General features: G+C 40.8%; 1 protein-coding gene across 8 annotated transcripts in view; it reads right to left on the reverse strand.

Moving 5' to 3' along the window:
• The window catches only part of CADPS (calcium dependent secretion activator), a 474,621-nt gene that overhangs the window by 72,348 nt on the left and 383,726 nt on the right, over positions 1-18,547 (reverse strand). For 6 of the 8 annotated variants that reach the window (XM_059937688.1, XM_059937691.1, XM_059937689.1 and 3 more), the window contains 2 exons: positions 10,677-10,832; positions 6,555-6,702 (listed from right to left, as the gene is read on the reverse strand). In XM_059937688.1, coding sequence (XP_059793671.1) covers positions 6,555-6,702; positions 10,677-10,832 — 304 coding nt within the window. Of the gene's footprint in view, positions 1-6,554; positions 6,703-10,676; positions 10,833-14,193; positions 14,341-18,547 lie in introns of all 8 variants that reach the window. The other 2 variants (XM_059937687.1, XM_059937683.1) reach the window with 2 other exon arrangements.

Below are 18,547 nucleotides of genomic sequence, written 5' to 3' on the forward strand. Positions count from 1 at the left end.
CTGCCAGTCTTGCTCTCAGACTCATAAATCTATTTTGAAGATGAAATTGAGGGTCTACATGTGAAAACATTTTGTCAACTATAATTGCAATTCAAATATTATTATCTGTTCAAGGTCATAATGGAGAAGATAAGGGTAGGGAGAGATGAGTCATCTCATTTTAATTTTTCCTTTTAGTTGATTAGAGGAAAATAATAAAGTGAATGGCCCATGTTGTGTAGTCCTGATAAATCAGGACCCATGTTGGTTCTACTGCTAGCTTTGTGAAAGGATTTACCAGTCAGAGCAATAAACCTCAAGGTAAATGCAAAAACTATCTGCAGAATTCTGTGCTAGAAACACAAAGAAAGATGTCAGAGCAAAAGAATTTCAGGAGGATTGATGGGGCTCCAAATTCATTTTTAGGTCTTGAGATAAGATCCAGAATCATATGCTTACTTTCCCTCCTCATGAGACTGCCTCACTCTGCTAGATTTTCTTTGGAATTGCTAGAAATGATCCACCTATATTAAATTAACTACAAGGTTTAAGTAACTCCGAAAAGCTAGTTGCAGGCAAAATAGTATGAAATATGAAATGAGGAGCTTCTAACCAAGCAAAGAACATCATTGAGAAAAGAAACAATCTCTTGAAACACTTGGCTGAAATGGCAAACAAAGCCAAGAGCAATCATTCTGCACCAGGAAAGACTGAGGCTCTTGGTCTGAAGAGTTAACAATGTCATTCTTTCTCCAAAGACAAACAGGCTTTCTCTTCAGAAGTGGGGGAACCTCAAACCTTTTCATTCTCTAAGGAATCCACACTGAAGTACAGGGAGACATGGTGGTTTATGGGCACCTCTTCCTATCTTCAGTATTCCCATGCCAAATATGGTCCCTACTAATCTCCAGGTAGTCCCACTGTCTCTCCCTTTCTCTCCAGGTGAATATTATGATCTCCACTCCTCTCCACTTTTCTTAATTTCTACTTACGAAAAAAAAAGTGTTTGCTATGACTATTCTGTCTCTTACTTCTAGAGGAAACTTGAGCATGTCCATCTCTATTGGTCTATTTCCTTATCTCCTCAATGGGGCTAGAATTATCCCTGTTGTGAATGTAGAAATCATATTCACCTAACAAAGTCATGAAACCACGCGTGGAAACATGGTTTAGAGACTCAGAAGTGCTATCTGGCAGAATTACTCCTACAATTACTAATTGATTAGCATGGTGGTTACATGTGTGTATACATTTCTCTAAACTCATGTAAAATATATACTTTATTGTATGTAAACTATAATTTGAATTAAATAAAACCTACTTTGGGATATATAGTAGGGCAGGGGAATATCTACCCTGCTTATCACGTGGCAAACGGGTACGTATCAAAGCAGTCCCCATCCCCATTCAAGTAATTACAAAATACATGAACTCCTTTTACCAGATTCTCCTGAGACTTATTTGATTGACTTGCTTTTCTGGAGAAACAGTAAGTACTTTGCCTTCACTCTGCTCTTTCTTGGGAGATATATTGCTCCATGCAGATGGGAAGCTCCACGAAGGGATACAAATACTACTGGGGCATCTTTTAATTACCATCCCCCTAACTAAACTATCTTGTCACAAAATTTCTTGCAGTAAGATGAACTATCCAATTCTATCTGCATCTTAATATGGGTACAAAAAGGGATCCTTCCTGTTTTTGCACTTTCCAGTCCTCTCTGTTGGCCTTCTTAGATTGACTTGACCCTAATAATAACAACAATATTCCTAAGTTATATTCTGGGGCACTAGATCATGACGATGATGATGGCAAGGGAACTACTAATCTTCAATGGTGTGGAAAGTTTGGAGAGTTTACTTTTGCTTCTGATGAGCTAAGTTGCAGCAAATTCACAATCACTTCGTGAAAATTATTCCACTTGACTTCCTGTGCTGCACATTTTGCCTTGTCATGGAACAGATTGTGTGTATGTTGTCTTTCTGTTAAGACCATCTGACCTTGGAAATGAGATGAAAACACACTAGACCAAGTGAGAAACTATTTAATACACAATTTCCTCTCTATTGGTGCTTCACAAATTTTAATGAAAAAATAAATATTTAAGATGGAAAAGTATGGTTAACAAATGTTTCAACAGCTGCCTTTAAATGAGACTTTATCCCAGTGATGAAATTCAGAAAGTGATCTTAAAATTGGAGAATATTGTATCACCTGGTCGGTATCTAGTCCAAAATACCTTAAGGGAGTTGGAATCCAGGTGGAAGCAGGTATTGGTAACTAGATCTGTAATATGAGTTTACTACCCAATATTCACAAAATGAAAACTACATAAAAACACTGGGCTTCTCTCCTCTCAATATCATGATGTTTCCAGCCATACTTGGCCAATCTCACTTTAACAATTCAGTTTTACTTTGGAGATGAATATCCCCATTCTACAAAGTGAGAAAAATTGAGAGACCATTTGCATGAGACTTCCCAATAAAGTTCTAGTCAAGGTCACAGCCAAAGAGCAAGGTCCTTCAAGGAAGTATATATTTACAGACAATGATGTCTGGCTTCATTCTCACTGTTCTCAGTCACTTGGCATTCTAAGGTCAGAAAAGGCCTCATTTCTCACAAGCTGGTCACTTAGGTGTCTCTGATTCAGTTACGTTAAAGGAGAAATGGCATAGCAGGTCTCTCTAGCATGGCTTGGGAAACTGACAGGCTTCGGATAAGAATCATAGACTAGAATACAGTATTGGATGGGCCCTTAACAAAGATCATTTAGCCTGGACGTCTGTGCACTAGTTCTGGGAAACTGGGAAACATTTATGAGTATCACTTATTGTTTTCATTAAAAATAAAAAAAAAAAAACAACAAAACACCTTGAATCATTTAGGGGTAAATACATGAAGTCTTTTCTATTATATCAGATAGAACAATGTCCAGAAAGAAGTAGTTTAGCCTCAAAAATGTTACTATTTGGGAATATCCATGACAACATTCTAATCTTACATCCAGAAATTAGGAAGCTTTATCCCCAATTTTGACAAGCTGCATACCTCTCAAAGGTTGTGTGTTACATGCTATTATCTCTCATTTGATAAACGACAGCAAGGTTATGAGAGTAAGTGACTTGCTCAAGGTCACATAGTTTGGTAGCTAAGGGGTAGAGTCCATATGATGTAGTTATTAAGCCACTGGACAAGTTAGTCTAGAAAACCAAGACTTCAAGGTTAAGCCAAGGGCATTCTACTCTAGCATAGAAGTGATCAGTGGTAAAGATAAGAGACAGGGTCCACTGTGACAAAATCAACTTGTTATTTCTTAGTATATATCTCCAACCAGAGTCTATAGTTTGGCCTGACAAGGCCCTGAAATTGTATGAAAGTATATATATATATATATATTTTTTTTTCTGGGAAATGGCCTCATACACTTCATCAGATTTTCAGTAGGGTTTCTGACAACCCCCCCTCTCCACTCCTCCACCCAACTCCTATTACTCTCCCCAAACTCCAGTTCAAAAAGAAAAGATCAGAGTGACTAAGCTTGTTTGAGGAGACTGTTTAGCCATCTGTCCAGGTATGTAGGAGTTCTATAATTGCGGGCACCATTGAGTCAATCTGAAGAGGGACTGTAAAAGTTGCCAAGGGGGAAGGGAGGCCAATCCCTGTGTAACAATGCTTCCCTACCCTGAATGGTGTCATCCTTGTGAAACTCAGTGAAAATGGACATCTCAAGCAGCTGTGAGGAGAAACAGATAAATTGGACTCCATAAAACTTAAAAAAACTTTTATGCTTTAAAGAATACTACCAAGAAGGTGGAAAACAAAAACCATCCCACAGAAGGCAAGAAAATAGGTGCAAATCATATATATGATAATGGTCTAGTATCCAAAATATATAAAGAACTCTTGTAGCTAAACAACAAAGGACAATCCAATTTTTAAAATGAGCAAAAGATTTGAATGACTAGACATTTGTTCAAAGATATACAAGTGGTCAATAAACCCATGAAAAGATGGCCAATATCACTGCAAATCAAAACCATAATGAGATACCATTTTACACACACTAGGATGGTGATACCAAAAAAGATAGATAATAAGAAGCTTTGGCTAAGTTGTGGAGAAATAGGATTTCTCACACATTGCTGATGGGAATGTAGAATGGTGCAGCCACTTTGCAAAAAAGTTTGGCTGTTCCTCAAAAGTTGAACACAGAGTTACCATATGGCCCAATAATTTCACTCTTAGGTGTATTGCACTCTTAGGTATATATCCAATTGCCCTCTTAGGTCCACATGAACACTTGTACAGGAATGTTCAAGGCAGCTTTACTCGTAGTAGCTAAAAAGTAGAAGAAGCTCAAATGTCCATCAACTGATGAAGTGATAAACAAAATGTAGTATATCCATGTAATAGAATACTAGTTAGCTATAAAAAGGAAGTACTAATACATGCAACAACATGGATGAATCTTGAAAACATTATGCCATGTGAAGGAAACCAGACACCAAAGGCTACACATGAGATTCCATTGATATGAAATGCTTAGCATAGGCAAATCCTTAGAGACAGCTAGAAGAGTGGTGTTTACCTAGGGCTAGGGAGGGAGGGTTGGGGAATTATTATTAATGGGCCTGAGTTTCTTTTCAGGGTGATGAAAATGTCCCACAACCGACTGTGGTGATGGTTGCACAACTTTGTGAATATACTAAAAATGACTGAATCATACTTTTTAAAAGGGTGAATTTTATGGTATGTAAATTATATCTCAGTTTTTAAAAAGGAAGCTCAAAGGGAGAAAAATTTAAAAGGGATGGGACCCTGAAAAGTCTGAATTCAAAGGGGTTTTAATGAACTTTAGAGATCACTAAAAACAGGGTTTTTACAGTGGGCTCTGTGAAGCCTATGAGATTGTTCCGAGTCCCCCAGAGAAGTGTCGGGGGGGTGTGGGTGCCTGGGGGGCAGTGTGAAGAGGAATATGGTAGCTTGGGCTCTGGGCCCCCTCTTCCTTGAATTCCTGCCCCCCATTTCATCCAGAACAGCTCTAATTTTATTCACTTCGTATGCTGGCCTTCCTGGTAAGGTTTGAAGAATGGAGTCTATAGCTAAAAACAGCCTGAATGAAACTAGAATAGTGCTATCATTTTACAGATGAGGAAACTGAGGTTTGCAGAGGCCGAGTGACTTGATCAGGTCCAGTCTGCATCACAGCCAGGGCAAGAGACCCAGGGTCTGGACACCCAACCCAAGCCTTCCTCAGGAGGCTGTCCTTTGTACCTCGGCTCTTCCCCTTAACTCTTTTTGGATACTGAGGCTCCGGGCCAGTGGTTCTCAAAATGTGGTCTCCAGACCAGCCAGGACCATCAGCATCACTGGGGAATTTGTCAGAAATGCAAATTCTTGGACCACACCCCAGACCTATCAGAAACTCGCGGGGTGAGACCCAACAATCTGGGTTTTAAGAAGCTCTCTGGATATAATTCTGACAGACCCTGAAATTTGAGAACTATTGCTCTAGATCATTCTCATGCAGCAAATGGAGCCAGGAAAGAGAACCACTGGCACCTTGCATTTGACCCCAGGGCTTAGAGAACATAGCCCCTGGGGCAAGGTACCCAACAAGAAAATCTGTCAGGAGAAGCAGCTGACAGGGGTGGTTGAGGAAGCTGATTTGGAGGCGGAAGAAGGTTAGAGATGACCTTGCCAGGAAGAGAATACCACCAGCCCACATTTAAAAATGGAAGGTGCCGAAAGAGAAAATAAATAACGAATAAGGAGCAAATATAATTTAGTAAAAATTCTGAGCATATAAGGCTGGTATCGTAAGATCTGATTTAGGAGCAATTTATGCCAATTGGCAACAACATGAGAGTTGCCAGAAATGTTTCTGAATTAATTCTAAATTGGTATATGAATATCTAGCTGGCTTAAGGCCATCGGAGAAAAATGATCATGATAGTCTTTAATCAAGCCCAAGTTGCTGTTTCTTTCTCCTTTACATTTTAAATACCACTTGGGAATTGGAAACTTAGCAAAGGACTAAACTTTTGGTCAGGGAAGATTCACTATCAACTCAATCTAAGGAAAATGGAAAGCCTGTGATTTCTTGGAAATTCAAAGCCTGCTGGCTGGGGACTGAGTAGCAGGGTGAGCTAATATTATACATCCTGGAAGTTGCATGATGCTAGGAAGAGCCCTCTCCTGCTGTCCAGATGTTCAAAGTGATAAAATGCACTTCCAGTGTGAAAATGACTTGCATTCTGGCAAACAGATCCGTTGGAGATGCCAGCCTAATAAATAAGGTCATCAAACTTCATCTGACTTAAGGGAACTTTACGGTCACCCCAACCCCAGCCAAGAATCACTTCCAAGTGACTGGCATAGTCATCAGCACATGTCTTAGAAATTTACTTAACAAATAGATACCAAACATTCATCTGTGGCTTAATCCACAAATGTTAGAGTATATTTCTGAAACTAGCAGACTAGTGTAGATGGAAGGAATTTGTGAAGTTTTCTTCTACATGATCGATGGAGGGGGGGGCGGAAATCTGTAATTTTTTTTTTTTTTTACCTCTTGGCCCATTTCCATGCTGCAAAGTTTTGTTGATTGAGCTTTGGCATCAACCATAACATTAAACATGGTGCATATTGACTGTGGGACTCGAAAATCTGTTGATCGACTGGTTTTTTGCAGCTTAACTTCAAATGCAATCCTGGTTCTATTAAAACAAAGTAGGAAAAGACCAATTCAGCATCCAGATGGCGGCAGGTGGAGAAGACATTTTCCGAGAGGTCAGTGAAAAAGAAAATTGAAGGCTGTAATCAGTTTCAATCGACAATGACTTCACATGTGTTCTTTTTAAAATGACTTTCCCAGCTAAGGAAGGCCTATTCACAGAGACAGCCATGTAAACCCTTCCTTTCTCTGCAGTACATGGAACACCTGTAGCCTGGCGTATTTCTGTCTATAGTTTACATGCTAGGGAGAACCCTAATTGCACGAGAATGAATGAATGAACAAAAACCCAATTATAGCATTATAGCATATATAAGTTCTCTCATACTGGCAACCGACTACCTTGAATCACTTCATTAAGAAAAACAGCAAAACCCCTCCCCAAAAAACAGCTTCTAATCTTCAAAAACTTCATGGGGGGAAATATCTTAAATTACACTTATTGTTTTGTTTGGTTTCTTTTTTCCTTTCTGGTTTTGAAAGAGAGTGACGTAAAAAAAAAAAAATCCAACAAGCTTATTATACTGCTTTAAAGACTAAAAAAATAAGATGGCTACCTTTGGGGAGGAGAGCGAAATTAAGAGGAGTGGTCCCGGGGGGCTTCCACTATGTTTGTCTGTTTGTCTGTTTTTGCGATGTCAATGTATTATTTTGTAATAAGAATATGGTATTTTTATAAGTAAAAATATCATAATATACTTACCATTTCAAGAATTGTACAACGGTGGAAACGTAAGATGACATAATTTTGACACAGGCCAAATTATGATCCCATCAACGTGCTAACTGCACACAGGAAAACCCTAGTCCGACATGGCCAGCTGGTAATACAGGGGTAAGATTTAATCCTTGATATCAGCATTGTAAAAGGGACCAGCTAGATTTTGAAAGGTTTCAGAGAAGTGGGTCACGTCATGACATGTCTTTAAAGAAAAGCACCTGGTTAGTAAGTGGTTTTATTAAAGCTCCTTTCGACCAGTGCATCTTTTCAGCATTGTTCACAGTCAGGTTCTGGAGATCATGCAGCCACCAGGAAAGCATTGCTTTAAGAGGTATTTGTAGCAGTTTTCTAACAGTGCATAGGGAGGACCACACAGCTAGTTAGCTCAGGAAATGATGCCAGCTTGCTAACACACCCTGGGTGCAGGCAGGGAAGCCAAGTATAATTTCTAAGGTTGGAAGCCCAGTTCTTAAGAAAAAAACTTAAAAAAAAAAAACCTCTTAAAACACTCCTATATATTATATGATCATGTTAAAGATAAATGATCTTGGCTCCCAAAGGCTCGGTGCACTGAAGAAGCTTTCTAATCATGATGATCATTTTAAGCTACGTTGAAAATACATCACTTTCTGGTTTTGTGAAAAGGGGGCCTGATGGGGACTGACTTGGACAGGTCCCTGTGCTGATCTTCTGAGGTTTGTGTGCCAGTTCCGGCCCAATTTGAGAAATGGAAATGCTAAATCACTCCCTTACAATGAAGTAATCGTCTTCTGTTTTCACAGGAGAGCTGTTCATAGCCCTTGGAGCGTGCGGCTGTGAAAAGAGGAAGCTGAATGCAAGATTAATATGACGGATAGGGCTCCATGGGAAGGAAAAGCCAAGAATGGAGAGGTCACTTACTCCACTGACTCTCTGAGGGCAGTTAGGGTGCCTTATTTTGTGCGGAGCACAGGACCTGACACAGACTAGACCAGCGGCGCCATCAAGTCCATCAGATGAATGATTTCAATTGCTGAGAAACTTGGAAATGAGTATTTACATTTATGCAATAATGTCCTTGCCCTTCTAGAACAAGGCCCTTTTATTCTGTCCCAAAGAGGAAAGCAAATGTTCCAGGCTCTACTAATGTAGATTCTATGTCTTACAACATCCAAGGACTTCTTCACATTTTACCTTCTGAATCTCGAGGTTTGGGGATGACATTTGCCCCTAGGTTTGCCCTGATCTGCTTTTGTCTGGGGCCTCAACTGAAAGGGACATGGGGGTATTTATGTGTCCAGTGCCAGGTGTACATGTGCAGCTGACCAACTTCTGTTCACAAAAGGTTACTTAAGAGCCACTATGTGCCAGGCATGAGGCGGGGACCCGGGGAAGGTGAGGAGTTCAAAATGAACAAGATACACTCCCTGCCTTTTAGTAGCTCACACTCTTGGAGGTGGCTGATCCATAAAGACATGTGGTAAGGGGAATTCGCTGGTGGTCCAATGGTTAGGACTCCGAGCTTTCACTGCCGAGGGCACGGTGGGTTCGATCCCTGGTCAGGGAGCTAAGCTCCTGCACACCAAGGCATGTGGTAAGGGAGAAAACAGTCACTATCTACCTTTCACATCCCTATGTCTTCCCTTTTCTTCCCAGCATGTCTTTATTTCTTACTCCCTTCTCAGAAGTCTGCCTTTTCAGAGAAGGGTATACATGTCTTTCTGTATGATTGCGTACACAGATCAGAAGCTAGTAAGTGTTCTTTCTACTGCGTTGTAGCCGCTAGTACAGATGAAGGGAGAACTTTTCACCACAGGGAAACTGCCCTGCAAGAAGTTTTTGGTGGGATGGTTTGGCCATAGGGAAAGGCTTGCTTTTCCTAAAATTGATACAGACCATGTAGGAAATGGTGGAATTCAAAACCCTAAGGAAAGATTTTGATCTTTGGTTTGAGAAATAGGCCTGCCTTTGCTTCTAAAACTGGGAAGAAAAGAGCAAAACACAGAATCTGAATCACCAGGATTTTAAGCTTCCAGAAGTGCCATCGGACACCTGCCCAGATTCCCCACAGCATGTGGCTGCTTTACCAATTCCTGCCGAGATGCTCCCCTACTGGGGGCTGTGCAGGTCTTTTGCCCTTTTGGTTTCCAGTTTTGATGCTATTACTTCTCTTTTCTTCTTCCAAGATACAAAATAATGAACTCAGTTCACTCTCAGCCAAACCCAGCCCCCATCACACACAACTGATCCATCAACTAAACTACACAACATCTGGAGATCCAGAGTAGTCTGTGCTGCTTGGGGGATTTCGGGTGTTTTTGAATGAGGAAAAATAATGGAACCGTTATGAACTGGAAAGAGAACTTGGATGTGTGTCTGGGGATAGACAGGGTGATGATAATGATGTCAAATCAGACGGATTTCATTTCTGTCTCTGATATTCAGAAATAGACACTCCATGAGGGAAGGGATGTGATCTCCCACCCTCCCTGGTGTGCCAAGAACTTAGCACTGTGCCTGGCATACAGGAGAAGCCCAAACAATTTTTGTTGAGTGGATGTGTACTGTCCTCATTTTCTTCTTCTTTGTCAGGAAAGTCTACTTAGAAAGGTCAAATGCAGCATTCCCACCTCAATCCTATATGCCATGGTGATAACCCAGGCAATGTGTAGGAAATCAAAATGCACATTTAATGTGTCATGCCCCTTTGTTTCTATCTAGTTAGATTTTAGGCAAGACAACTCATGGTTGGCAAATGGTACATGCTCAGTTCATATATACAGAGTGAATGATGTTGTGGAGGTCCTGCCCACACTGCTGGAAAGTCAAGAGATGCCTGCTACCTGTACTGAATACGCTGGCTCTAGAATTGTAGGTGCTTCTCTTTCTTCCAGCCAGCTATCCACCCATGCATACACTCAGATATTTAACAAATATGTATTAACTAAATATTCTGTGCCAGACACTTATGGGTATTGGGGATACAGAGACAAGAAGGACCCTTTCCTCATGGAGCTAAATGAAAAAACTGGCAGCCATATTCTGTGCCATCTTTTGTTGGGTCTGGGACAGAGGTGGGGAAGGTGAATAGAAGCTAGAGTGAGGTGGTCACCACTCCAGCTGACTTTGACAAACAATCACCTTCTCCAAAACACTCCAAATTACAGCCAACTGTAAGAGTGGGAGCCCTCACCTCTCCCCGAGTCAGTGCCCAGCGGGGAAGGGGTGCAGAAACCTGTCCAGCCACCTATGCTCACCTTTTGACACAAGATTCAATCATGTCACTTGCCATCAGCTTTAGCCGTTGTTCCAGGTGCTTTCCAAACTCTTCTTCAGGCCAGTGCAAGTCCCGAATGAAGGTCTGAAGGGCATCAAGTTTCCAGAACAGATCTTCTGAAGTGCCTGATCCGTTACTGGCAGGATAAAAATTTGAAAACAAGAGTCACCCACTGGCCTAGGGTTCTGGAAAAGCTGACACAAGAACAGTTGGGGGCTAGAAGGCTTAAGGCAAACAGTGGCTTCAACATACAAAACGACGCATGTTGGCGGTGGAGGTGGGGGCGATCTCCACCGGCAGATTTTGAGTTTTACCATACGTGACTTCGTGGGCTTTGTTCGGCCAATCATTCCAGACCAGTGACAAGTCTGAGGAAGGTGCTGCCCCATAACTAGAACAAGGTATGGTAAAAATCAGCCTTCTTCTAATAACCACATTAACACATGTGATGATTCAGATGAAGGCCACGAACCAGAGGGAGAAGTAGGTCTCAACAGATAATAACTACATGGCAACATGCAGTTATTAGAATTCAGGGCTTCATGCATTTCCCCGGCTGCCCTCCAGAGCGGAGACCTCTTGGATACTGCACAAGACTTTCATTTGTAAAAGGACAGTGCTAACAAAGTGGTGAGCGAGGACCCGCTTTCTCTCTTGAAGAGCTGGAAGGAAATTGGGGTGACTCACGTCAAGCCGAGTCCACCTGGATACCTTGAATCCAAGATTCTCGTTCAGTTTGGTTATCAGTCCAATTTGCACAGACCAGCCCGTTGCATAGGCAGCCCCAGGACAAGGTGGGTTGTGGGGGGGAGGTGAGTGGACAAGGGATCTTTGCAAAGCTTTAGGGCTCAAAACCTGAGCTCTTGTACCGTTGCACCATCTTACCCAGTCCTCTGTACAGATGGAGAAATTGGTCTTGATTCCTCTCTGTACAATGACGTCTAAGAAACTTTTACCTGCCTGGGGCATCGACGGAAAGCCCACGTACAGGAAATGCTCCACCTCTCACCCTCTTGCCCTTCCCTGGCTGGCTTTCTCTTTTGTAAGAATCCCATCGGCAGCTCTGTGGGGTGGCCACCTCCCACCCCCTTCCTCGCATACCACTAATGCTAACACGGCAATTTATAAAACGTCCAACATACCATGCATTACCACTTGTTCTGACATCGTCTATAGAAACAGATGAGAGTGGGTGTTTCTATTGTGACAGATGCCAGCTGCATTGAATTAATGCTTCAGAGAGAGAAATATAGCTAGTGCATAAAGGCATACACAGCTACTGCGGGGGGATGGGGGTAGGAGAAGACTCCCAACATGCCGGGAGGGAGCCCACGGCCTGGACCAACAGGGTAACGCTTTCAAGGACAGACCAGTCTGAGGTCAGTACGTAGATGTATCTGACACGAAGGAGCAGGTAACATGGAAACACGTCCTTAAAATGAAAGGTGGCAGAGGAGGAAACTGAAAATATGAAAAGATATAGAATCAGGCATTTCCTGGTGGGTGATTGAGAATCTACGCCTTCTTTTCAGATACGGTCGTAGGCACTGTTCAAAAGTGGGGGAATGCACTGTTTCTCCGAAAAAGTTCAGCCTTCCCCCCTATCCCATCCTATGCTTGGGAAAAGAAACCCCAACTTTGCCTAGTCGAAACCCCGTTTTGGAACTGCATGCTTGTATGTTTTAAATCATTAAGTACATATGAATGCAATAATTGGTATTTATTACAACAACATTTTGACACCCATCTGGTTTCAGAGTTTCAAAAAATTCTTCTAGGGTTTTTTTTTTTTCTTTTTCTTTGAAGAGCTTATTATTAAGTTTTGACATGAGGAAAAGAATATTTTCTTTTTATTTTTAAGATAAACTGTTAATGTTAAGGCAATAGCACCAAGATTATTTTGATTGCTGAGCAGTTACCAAAATGTGTTCCCACTCATGCCTTAATTAATTGAATGGAGACCATTATCTGCTTTATTACAATGTCTTGATTCATATCTTTTCAAAAACAATGTCACAGAGCATGCACAGAGGGAGGTAAGAGAAGCTTTTGGATATTTATTTTTTAATTTTTAACAGATACTACCTAATCTAACTTTTCATATAGTCATCTTAGCATGAATATGATTTATGGGGTTGTTTTAGAAGTTTTTTTTCCAGATACAAATTTTGGAGGTTTTTATTTGTCTTTAAAAGAAAATCAGACTGACCAGATGATTTCATTGTGAACTTGTGAGCAAATACGGGTTTTTAAAAATATTAGGTAGCTTTGGAGGAGCCCAGTAGAGCAGTCATTTTAAAGTTCTGTTCTCTACCTGGATTACTGCAGAAATAAAAACGTGGAGGGCCATCTTGACAAATGTGATTTTGAGATTTCAAAACATCACTGCCAGTTTCAGATCATTTTTTATTCCTTTGATAATAACACTTCCCTTTGAAAATGTGCCAATTTATTCTTTCAAGAAAAAGCTTATCTGGCCTATAATTAGCTGTGGTCTAAGAAAAGGATCAAAGGAGGGTATAGAATTGCTAAACCTTCTTTCACGTATTAAATCATGCATGTGGTTCTAATTTAATTTCCCTGAGGTAGGATTTCGGGGTGCTGGATCTTCTACTTGAGAAGGAAAGAAGGAGAGAGGATTCATTTCCTAAGCTAGAAGAAATGGCTTCTCAACCTTCACCCTCCAAACTGCTGGCTTTAAAGGGGTGACCTGACCTCCAAGGAAAACAAACCCCATGCATTGCTGGCATTTGTGTGGATGAGTGTAGAGAGTGGCCCTACACTGAGACCACAGATGATACGGCTACCCCCAAATTTAACTGCAGTGCATCCTCAAACTTAGACATCTTCTTGCTACCTAGATCTCGATGCTCCAAATTGTATTGTGACCTTGGAATGTACCTTTACATAACATTTATGTTATTAAGGCTTGATCCATTCAGAAATTTTCATTTAGCCCTGAACATACTGTTACTATATCCTGCCATTTGCTGACACCAGAAATATGCTTTATGGTTTAAACAGTCTCTAGAAATCTTTTATTTAAAAAAAAAAAAAAGCCCAAACCAGCTTCTAGGTAGGTGTGCTTTCCTCTGTGATTTGGATCAAGCCAGAAATGACCGGCTGGCCCAGCAAAGAGGTTTCCTGGACTATTTTTGGATGATTAACTCCTAAAGTCATGTCACCTGCATTAAAAAAAAAAATATATATATATATATATATGGGAAGAAGCCTTTTGCAAAGGAATTCAGGAAGTGAACCATAGTCCTCAAACGTTCAGTGGGTGTAAGACAAATTGTTAGTGCTGTATATATAGCAAACGTCTTACAAACACGCTGCATGCCAGAAATAAACAATATTGTCTCTGTATGATCAGCAAAATATGTCTAATTATCCATCTCCATCTCCGTTATATAGGATGTATAGAAATAAACAATACATATCCATGCCAAGATCACTTAAATTTAAATTAGATCTAATGTGAACTGAATACACACTCAGCATCATATATAGCAGCCATCCATGACGGTGCCGAAAAAGTAGGCATTTGTGGGATGCCTAGAGGGATGTTAACTGGTAGATTTGGTACTTTGGGAAGGTTCACATTGGGTAGGTTCACATTGGGTAGATTACTGGTTAAACTCCTGTGGAAGAAACAGACAGAAAGAAAAAAATACCATCACAGTGACAATGCAGATGTGGCAGAAGCACACAACAGTTGTAAATAAATTGGCTAAGTCCACAGCAAGACGACAACGAAAACTTAAGCGACACATTTCAGAAAGCAGCTTACGGATGGGGAGCTGTGGTGTGGCTCAGTGTTCAGAGAGAAATGATAAAAGTTAATGGAAAAAAATTAACCACAGAGCGACTGAAAAGCGTGGACACTCATGGACGCCTGTATACAATGATCATGTTATTTCAATGCCTTTGTGAGGGGCCTTCAGTTTCCAGATCCATTGCCGCAAGGGTCTAGACCTTGTCTCATACAAAGAACTCGAAGTTCTTGGAATTCTTGGCGTTGCTGTGGCTAGGACTGCAGTGAAGTAGCTGGGACTAATAGAAAGGGTGGAACACTTTAATTTTTTCTTTTATTTACAAATTATTTTTGATGGAGGCACATTTCTTAAGTCAGAGAGTAGATACGAGGTGTAGCAGGAAATTTACCCAATTGAACGTATACATAATGGTAATGGACAGAAATGGAATTCTTTCCAACTGCTACTTCCGAAGACAGGTGTATGTGCAATGGAACGTCAGAGTTGATGGCGAAGATGAAGGAATTGTATCAAAAAAGAATGAATAGCTTTGCACAATTTTATAGAACACTTAAAGAAAATGGAAACATCCCCTCCCGAACTAAGTCCAATTAAAGTGGAGAAAGGTTTACACTCAAAAAAAGGAAAAGAAAAGAATCCCAACTTCAGCTCGTATAGTGAATTCTTTGACCACAAGTGGATTTAGAATGTGGCCTTCTGTTACAAGTAATTACCCTTGAAAGTGAGATAGAGACTGTGAGAAGGGCTGATTGGGGCTTCTGGGGGGTGATGGTGATGTTCTGTTTCTTGATCTGTGGGATTGTTACATGGATGTGTTCACCTTGTGAATATTAATCAAGTTTTGTATTTTCTGTAAAAAGTTAAAATTAAGTAAAACAGTTAAAAATTGTGACCTCGTATCAGGTTTTGTTTTTTGAACAAAGATCGATCAACTGATGTGATGAAAGAGAGATGGATGGCTTTATGGGTAAAGAGAAAATAAAGCAAAACAAAAACCTCAGAGAGCATCACCCACATCTCTTTGGAGGGACTGTGTCATATACTGCTCAACCAGCTGGCACCTCGTGCTTCTGTAGTGGCATTTCAAGGGTGTTCCATCCAGCCAAAGTCACTGGCACAGTGGAGCCCAGCCTAACTCTGCATCTGAGAGGAGCCTTCCTGTTTAAGTGGAGTTGACAGCATTTTGGCAAAGAAGTTGAGGTTTGCTTTTTGGATCTTGCAGAAGAAGAGCAAGTTTTGCCAAAGCAGCTCTGCCCCGGGCAAGCTGTATTTGACTAACACAGCTCTTGCAAAGGCTGGAGCTGCCTCTGGGCTTGCTCAGGGGGGGCAAATCTCCTGATACACCCGAAATTTTGGACTCTAGAGATAGTCTGGACACCTGCCTCTCTCTAGAAATGAGCTACCCTTTCATGATGGGAATATAGCCCCGGCTGGTGGATGGAAAAACCTAGAATGCAAAATTGCCAACCTGGCATTCTCTTCCTTAAGGGAAACAGGTGTCTCACAGGTTCATCCTTTACACTTCACAGTTGGGGAAAGCCAATTACACTTCTCTACTTGGGAGGAAAGGGTGCTCTCGTGGGAACACTCAAGAGAAGATTAGCTAAAGCTGACTATTAAGTGGAAGGGAAAATGGAACTTTTCCTTCCATGTTTCTCTGTTTAACTGGGGAATCTGCCTTTGAATTCAGTCCCTGGTGGTTCTCAGTCTTAAACACTGCTACGGAACAAAACCGTTGGCGATTTCCACTGAGACATGTGTAAGCCTATATAAGCAAATGTGATCATTAAATGATACACACACTGAATATTGATCAAGGAATTAGGAGATCTTTCGAGATGGCAGCCTGGAAAGTTAAAACGTCAATTCTGAGTGAATTAAAAGTAGCTAGGAATGAATAACATACAAATGTATGCAAAAGCAACTTTAAACATATTAGCGGTTGGTGGGCACACAAATTAGAAATGAGCTTCGTTTTAAACATGAAAATTTTAAAAAATACTTATATTAATCAAAACATATTGTAAAATATGACGTTTTGGCTGGACGGCTGCACTGCGCTCATAGAAACATCTCCTTCCTGTGACATAGTGTCGTGATCTACTTTTAAAAGGCTGAAGAAACATGCTTGATATTTCTGCTCTTAGCAAAATCATATAGTGTATTACTAATGTTATTAATAATTCATTTGGCTATTAATAACTTATATTAATAACCAGAGAGACAATTCCAAGCATTATATGTAAAAAGGGGGAATTTTCCTGTAGCACTCCTGGAGCTGCTGATGGATATAACAAATTATTATTTTAGAGGGTCCTTTAGCAACTGCCTAAAAACAAGTCCAGCATGCTTATCTGTGAAAATCATAACTGGATATCTCTGGATAGTGTAAGAAGTGTAAATTGCAATCCTAACAACGGATACATGTTAAAAATTAGGCTCATTCATTTTGGGGACTGCTGAAAAAGGGTAGCTCCCATTCGTATCAAAGGACCCATCCCTGGAGCACTGGATTAAAAAATTCTCATCTGCTCTCTCTCTGTCACATGGATGAAAGGTACAAATGTGTGCATGTCTCATCATTTCTACGGACGGCAGAGTCATTCCTTCCAGGATTAATTCTAATAAGGTTGGGTCTCTGTGCAGGGAGGATATGGTTGGGTCTTTTCTCAAAGTCTTCTGCTTCGGATTTATGGATAGGGTTAGATTTAAGACACAGAATGCCTTCCACTTCATGAGCCTTTTGTTGCATGAATATATGTGGTACATCTTGTCTTCTCTTGGTGCTCTGAACACTAAAACCTCTTTCCTGGCTTACTCTTAGGTCTAATCCCTACTTAGGGGCATGGGGCACTCTGATATCTTTCTAGAGTTTAGAGGGGTGTTTCTCAAGCTTTTACTTCCTACCACCACCAGATCCCCCAACTGCTTTCCCCATGAAAGTTTAATACCACCAATATACTGTATATCTGCTTATGTACTGTATATAGACCTGTGCTTTATACATATACACAGCAAGAGGAAGATTTCTTTTGTTGCACACCCTCCTCCACTGGCCCTCCCCAAGAACCAATTTCCACCATCTTTGGGAGCTGTAAATCCCCTGTTCAGAATGTGTGACCTAGCGAACAAAGTTCTAAACTTCACGGGATTTTAGAACCTCCCACGATCTCTCCAACCTTACAGCTTGTCTCCTTTATAATCCATGCTGGCCCAAACCAAATATTCACTGTTTCTACTACCTACCCTACTTTCCCCCCAATTTTACTTTTGCTCATGTTCTTTCCCAACATCCCTACCCCTTCTGAAATACTCTCCAAGCTATTTCCTTTATGACTCCTCAGTGGAGGTTCATTCCCTTCTACCTATGCTCTCATAACTCTTCCTTATGTTCCTTGTACATTGGTAAATATTTAAAGTCATTTTTCTTGTGTGCATGTTGCGCAGACCCAGCCAGATTGAAATCCCCGATCAGGGGAATGTATCTTTCTTTTGCTTCCTTCTCCCCATAGTTTTCCTGTGGTACTCTTACAATTTCCAGCCTGTATGGGTTTCTTAATAATTGTCAGCTAATCAATAAATATTTATTGAACACCTGTCCCAGGCCTTGTTCTAGGTGTTAGGGAGGCAGTGCTGATTAAATGTATATATGAAGTGAATACGGAAAATCACATTTCCTAGGATGTTAGTATTGGAAAGTCTTGGGTATTCAAAGTTCCTGTTTTACAAAGGAGGATATTGAGGCTCAGGAAGGTCATCTGACTTGCCCAAGGTCACTCAGCAAATTACTGGCAGAGTTAAGAATCCTGACTCCTTGTCTAATACTTGTCTATTTCATACCAGGCCACCCACGTATTGCTAAGGTATCCTTGGTCTGACATTTTATTATCATTAAGATATTGACAGCTTTGACAATCTGGGAAAAGACATTGTTTCGAAAATACTTTTCACATGTCTGTCTCAGGCAGAGAGAGATAAAGTGCACTTTGAGAAATGAGAAACCCAAGGTTTTCAGTGTGCATATATCAAGAAACAGTGTTTAGTTCTATAATTCAGAATCATCCTGACCTGA

Source organism: Balaenoptera ricei, chromosome 11, assembly GCF_028023285.1.
Source record: "Balaenoptera ricei isolate mBalRic1 chromosome 11, mBalRic1.hap2, whole genome shotgun sequence".
Taxonomy (NCBI): domain Eukaryota; kingdom Metazoa; phylum Chordata; class Mammalia; order Artiodactyla; family Balaenopteridae; genus Balaenoptera; species Balaenoptera ricei.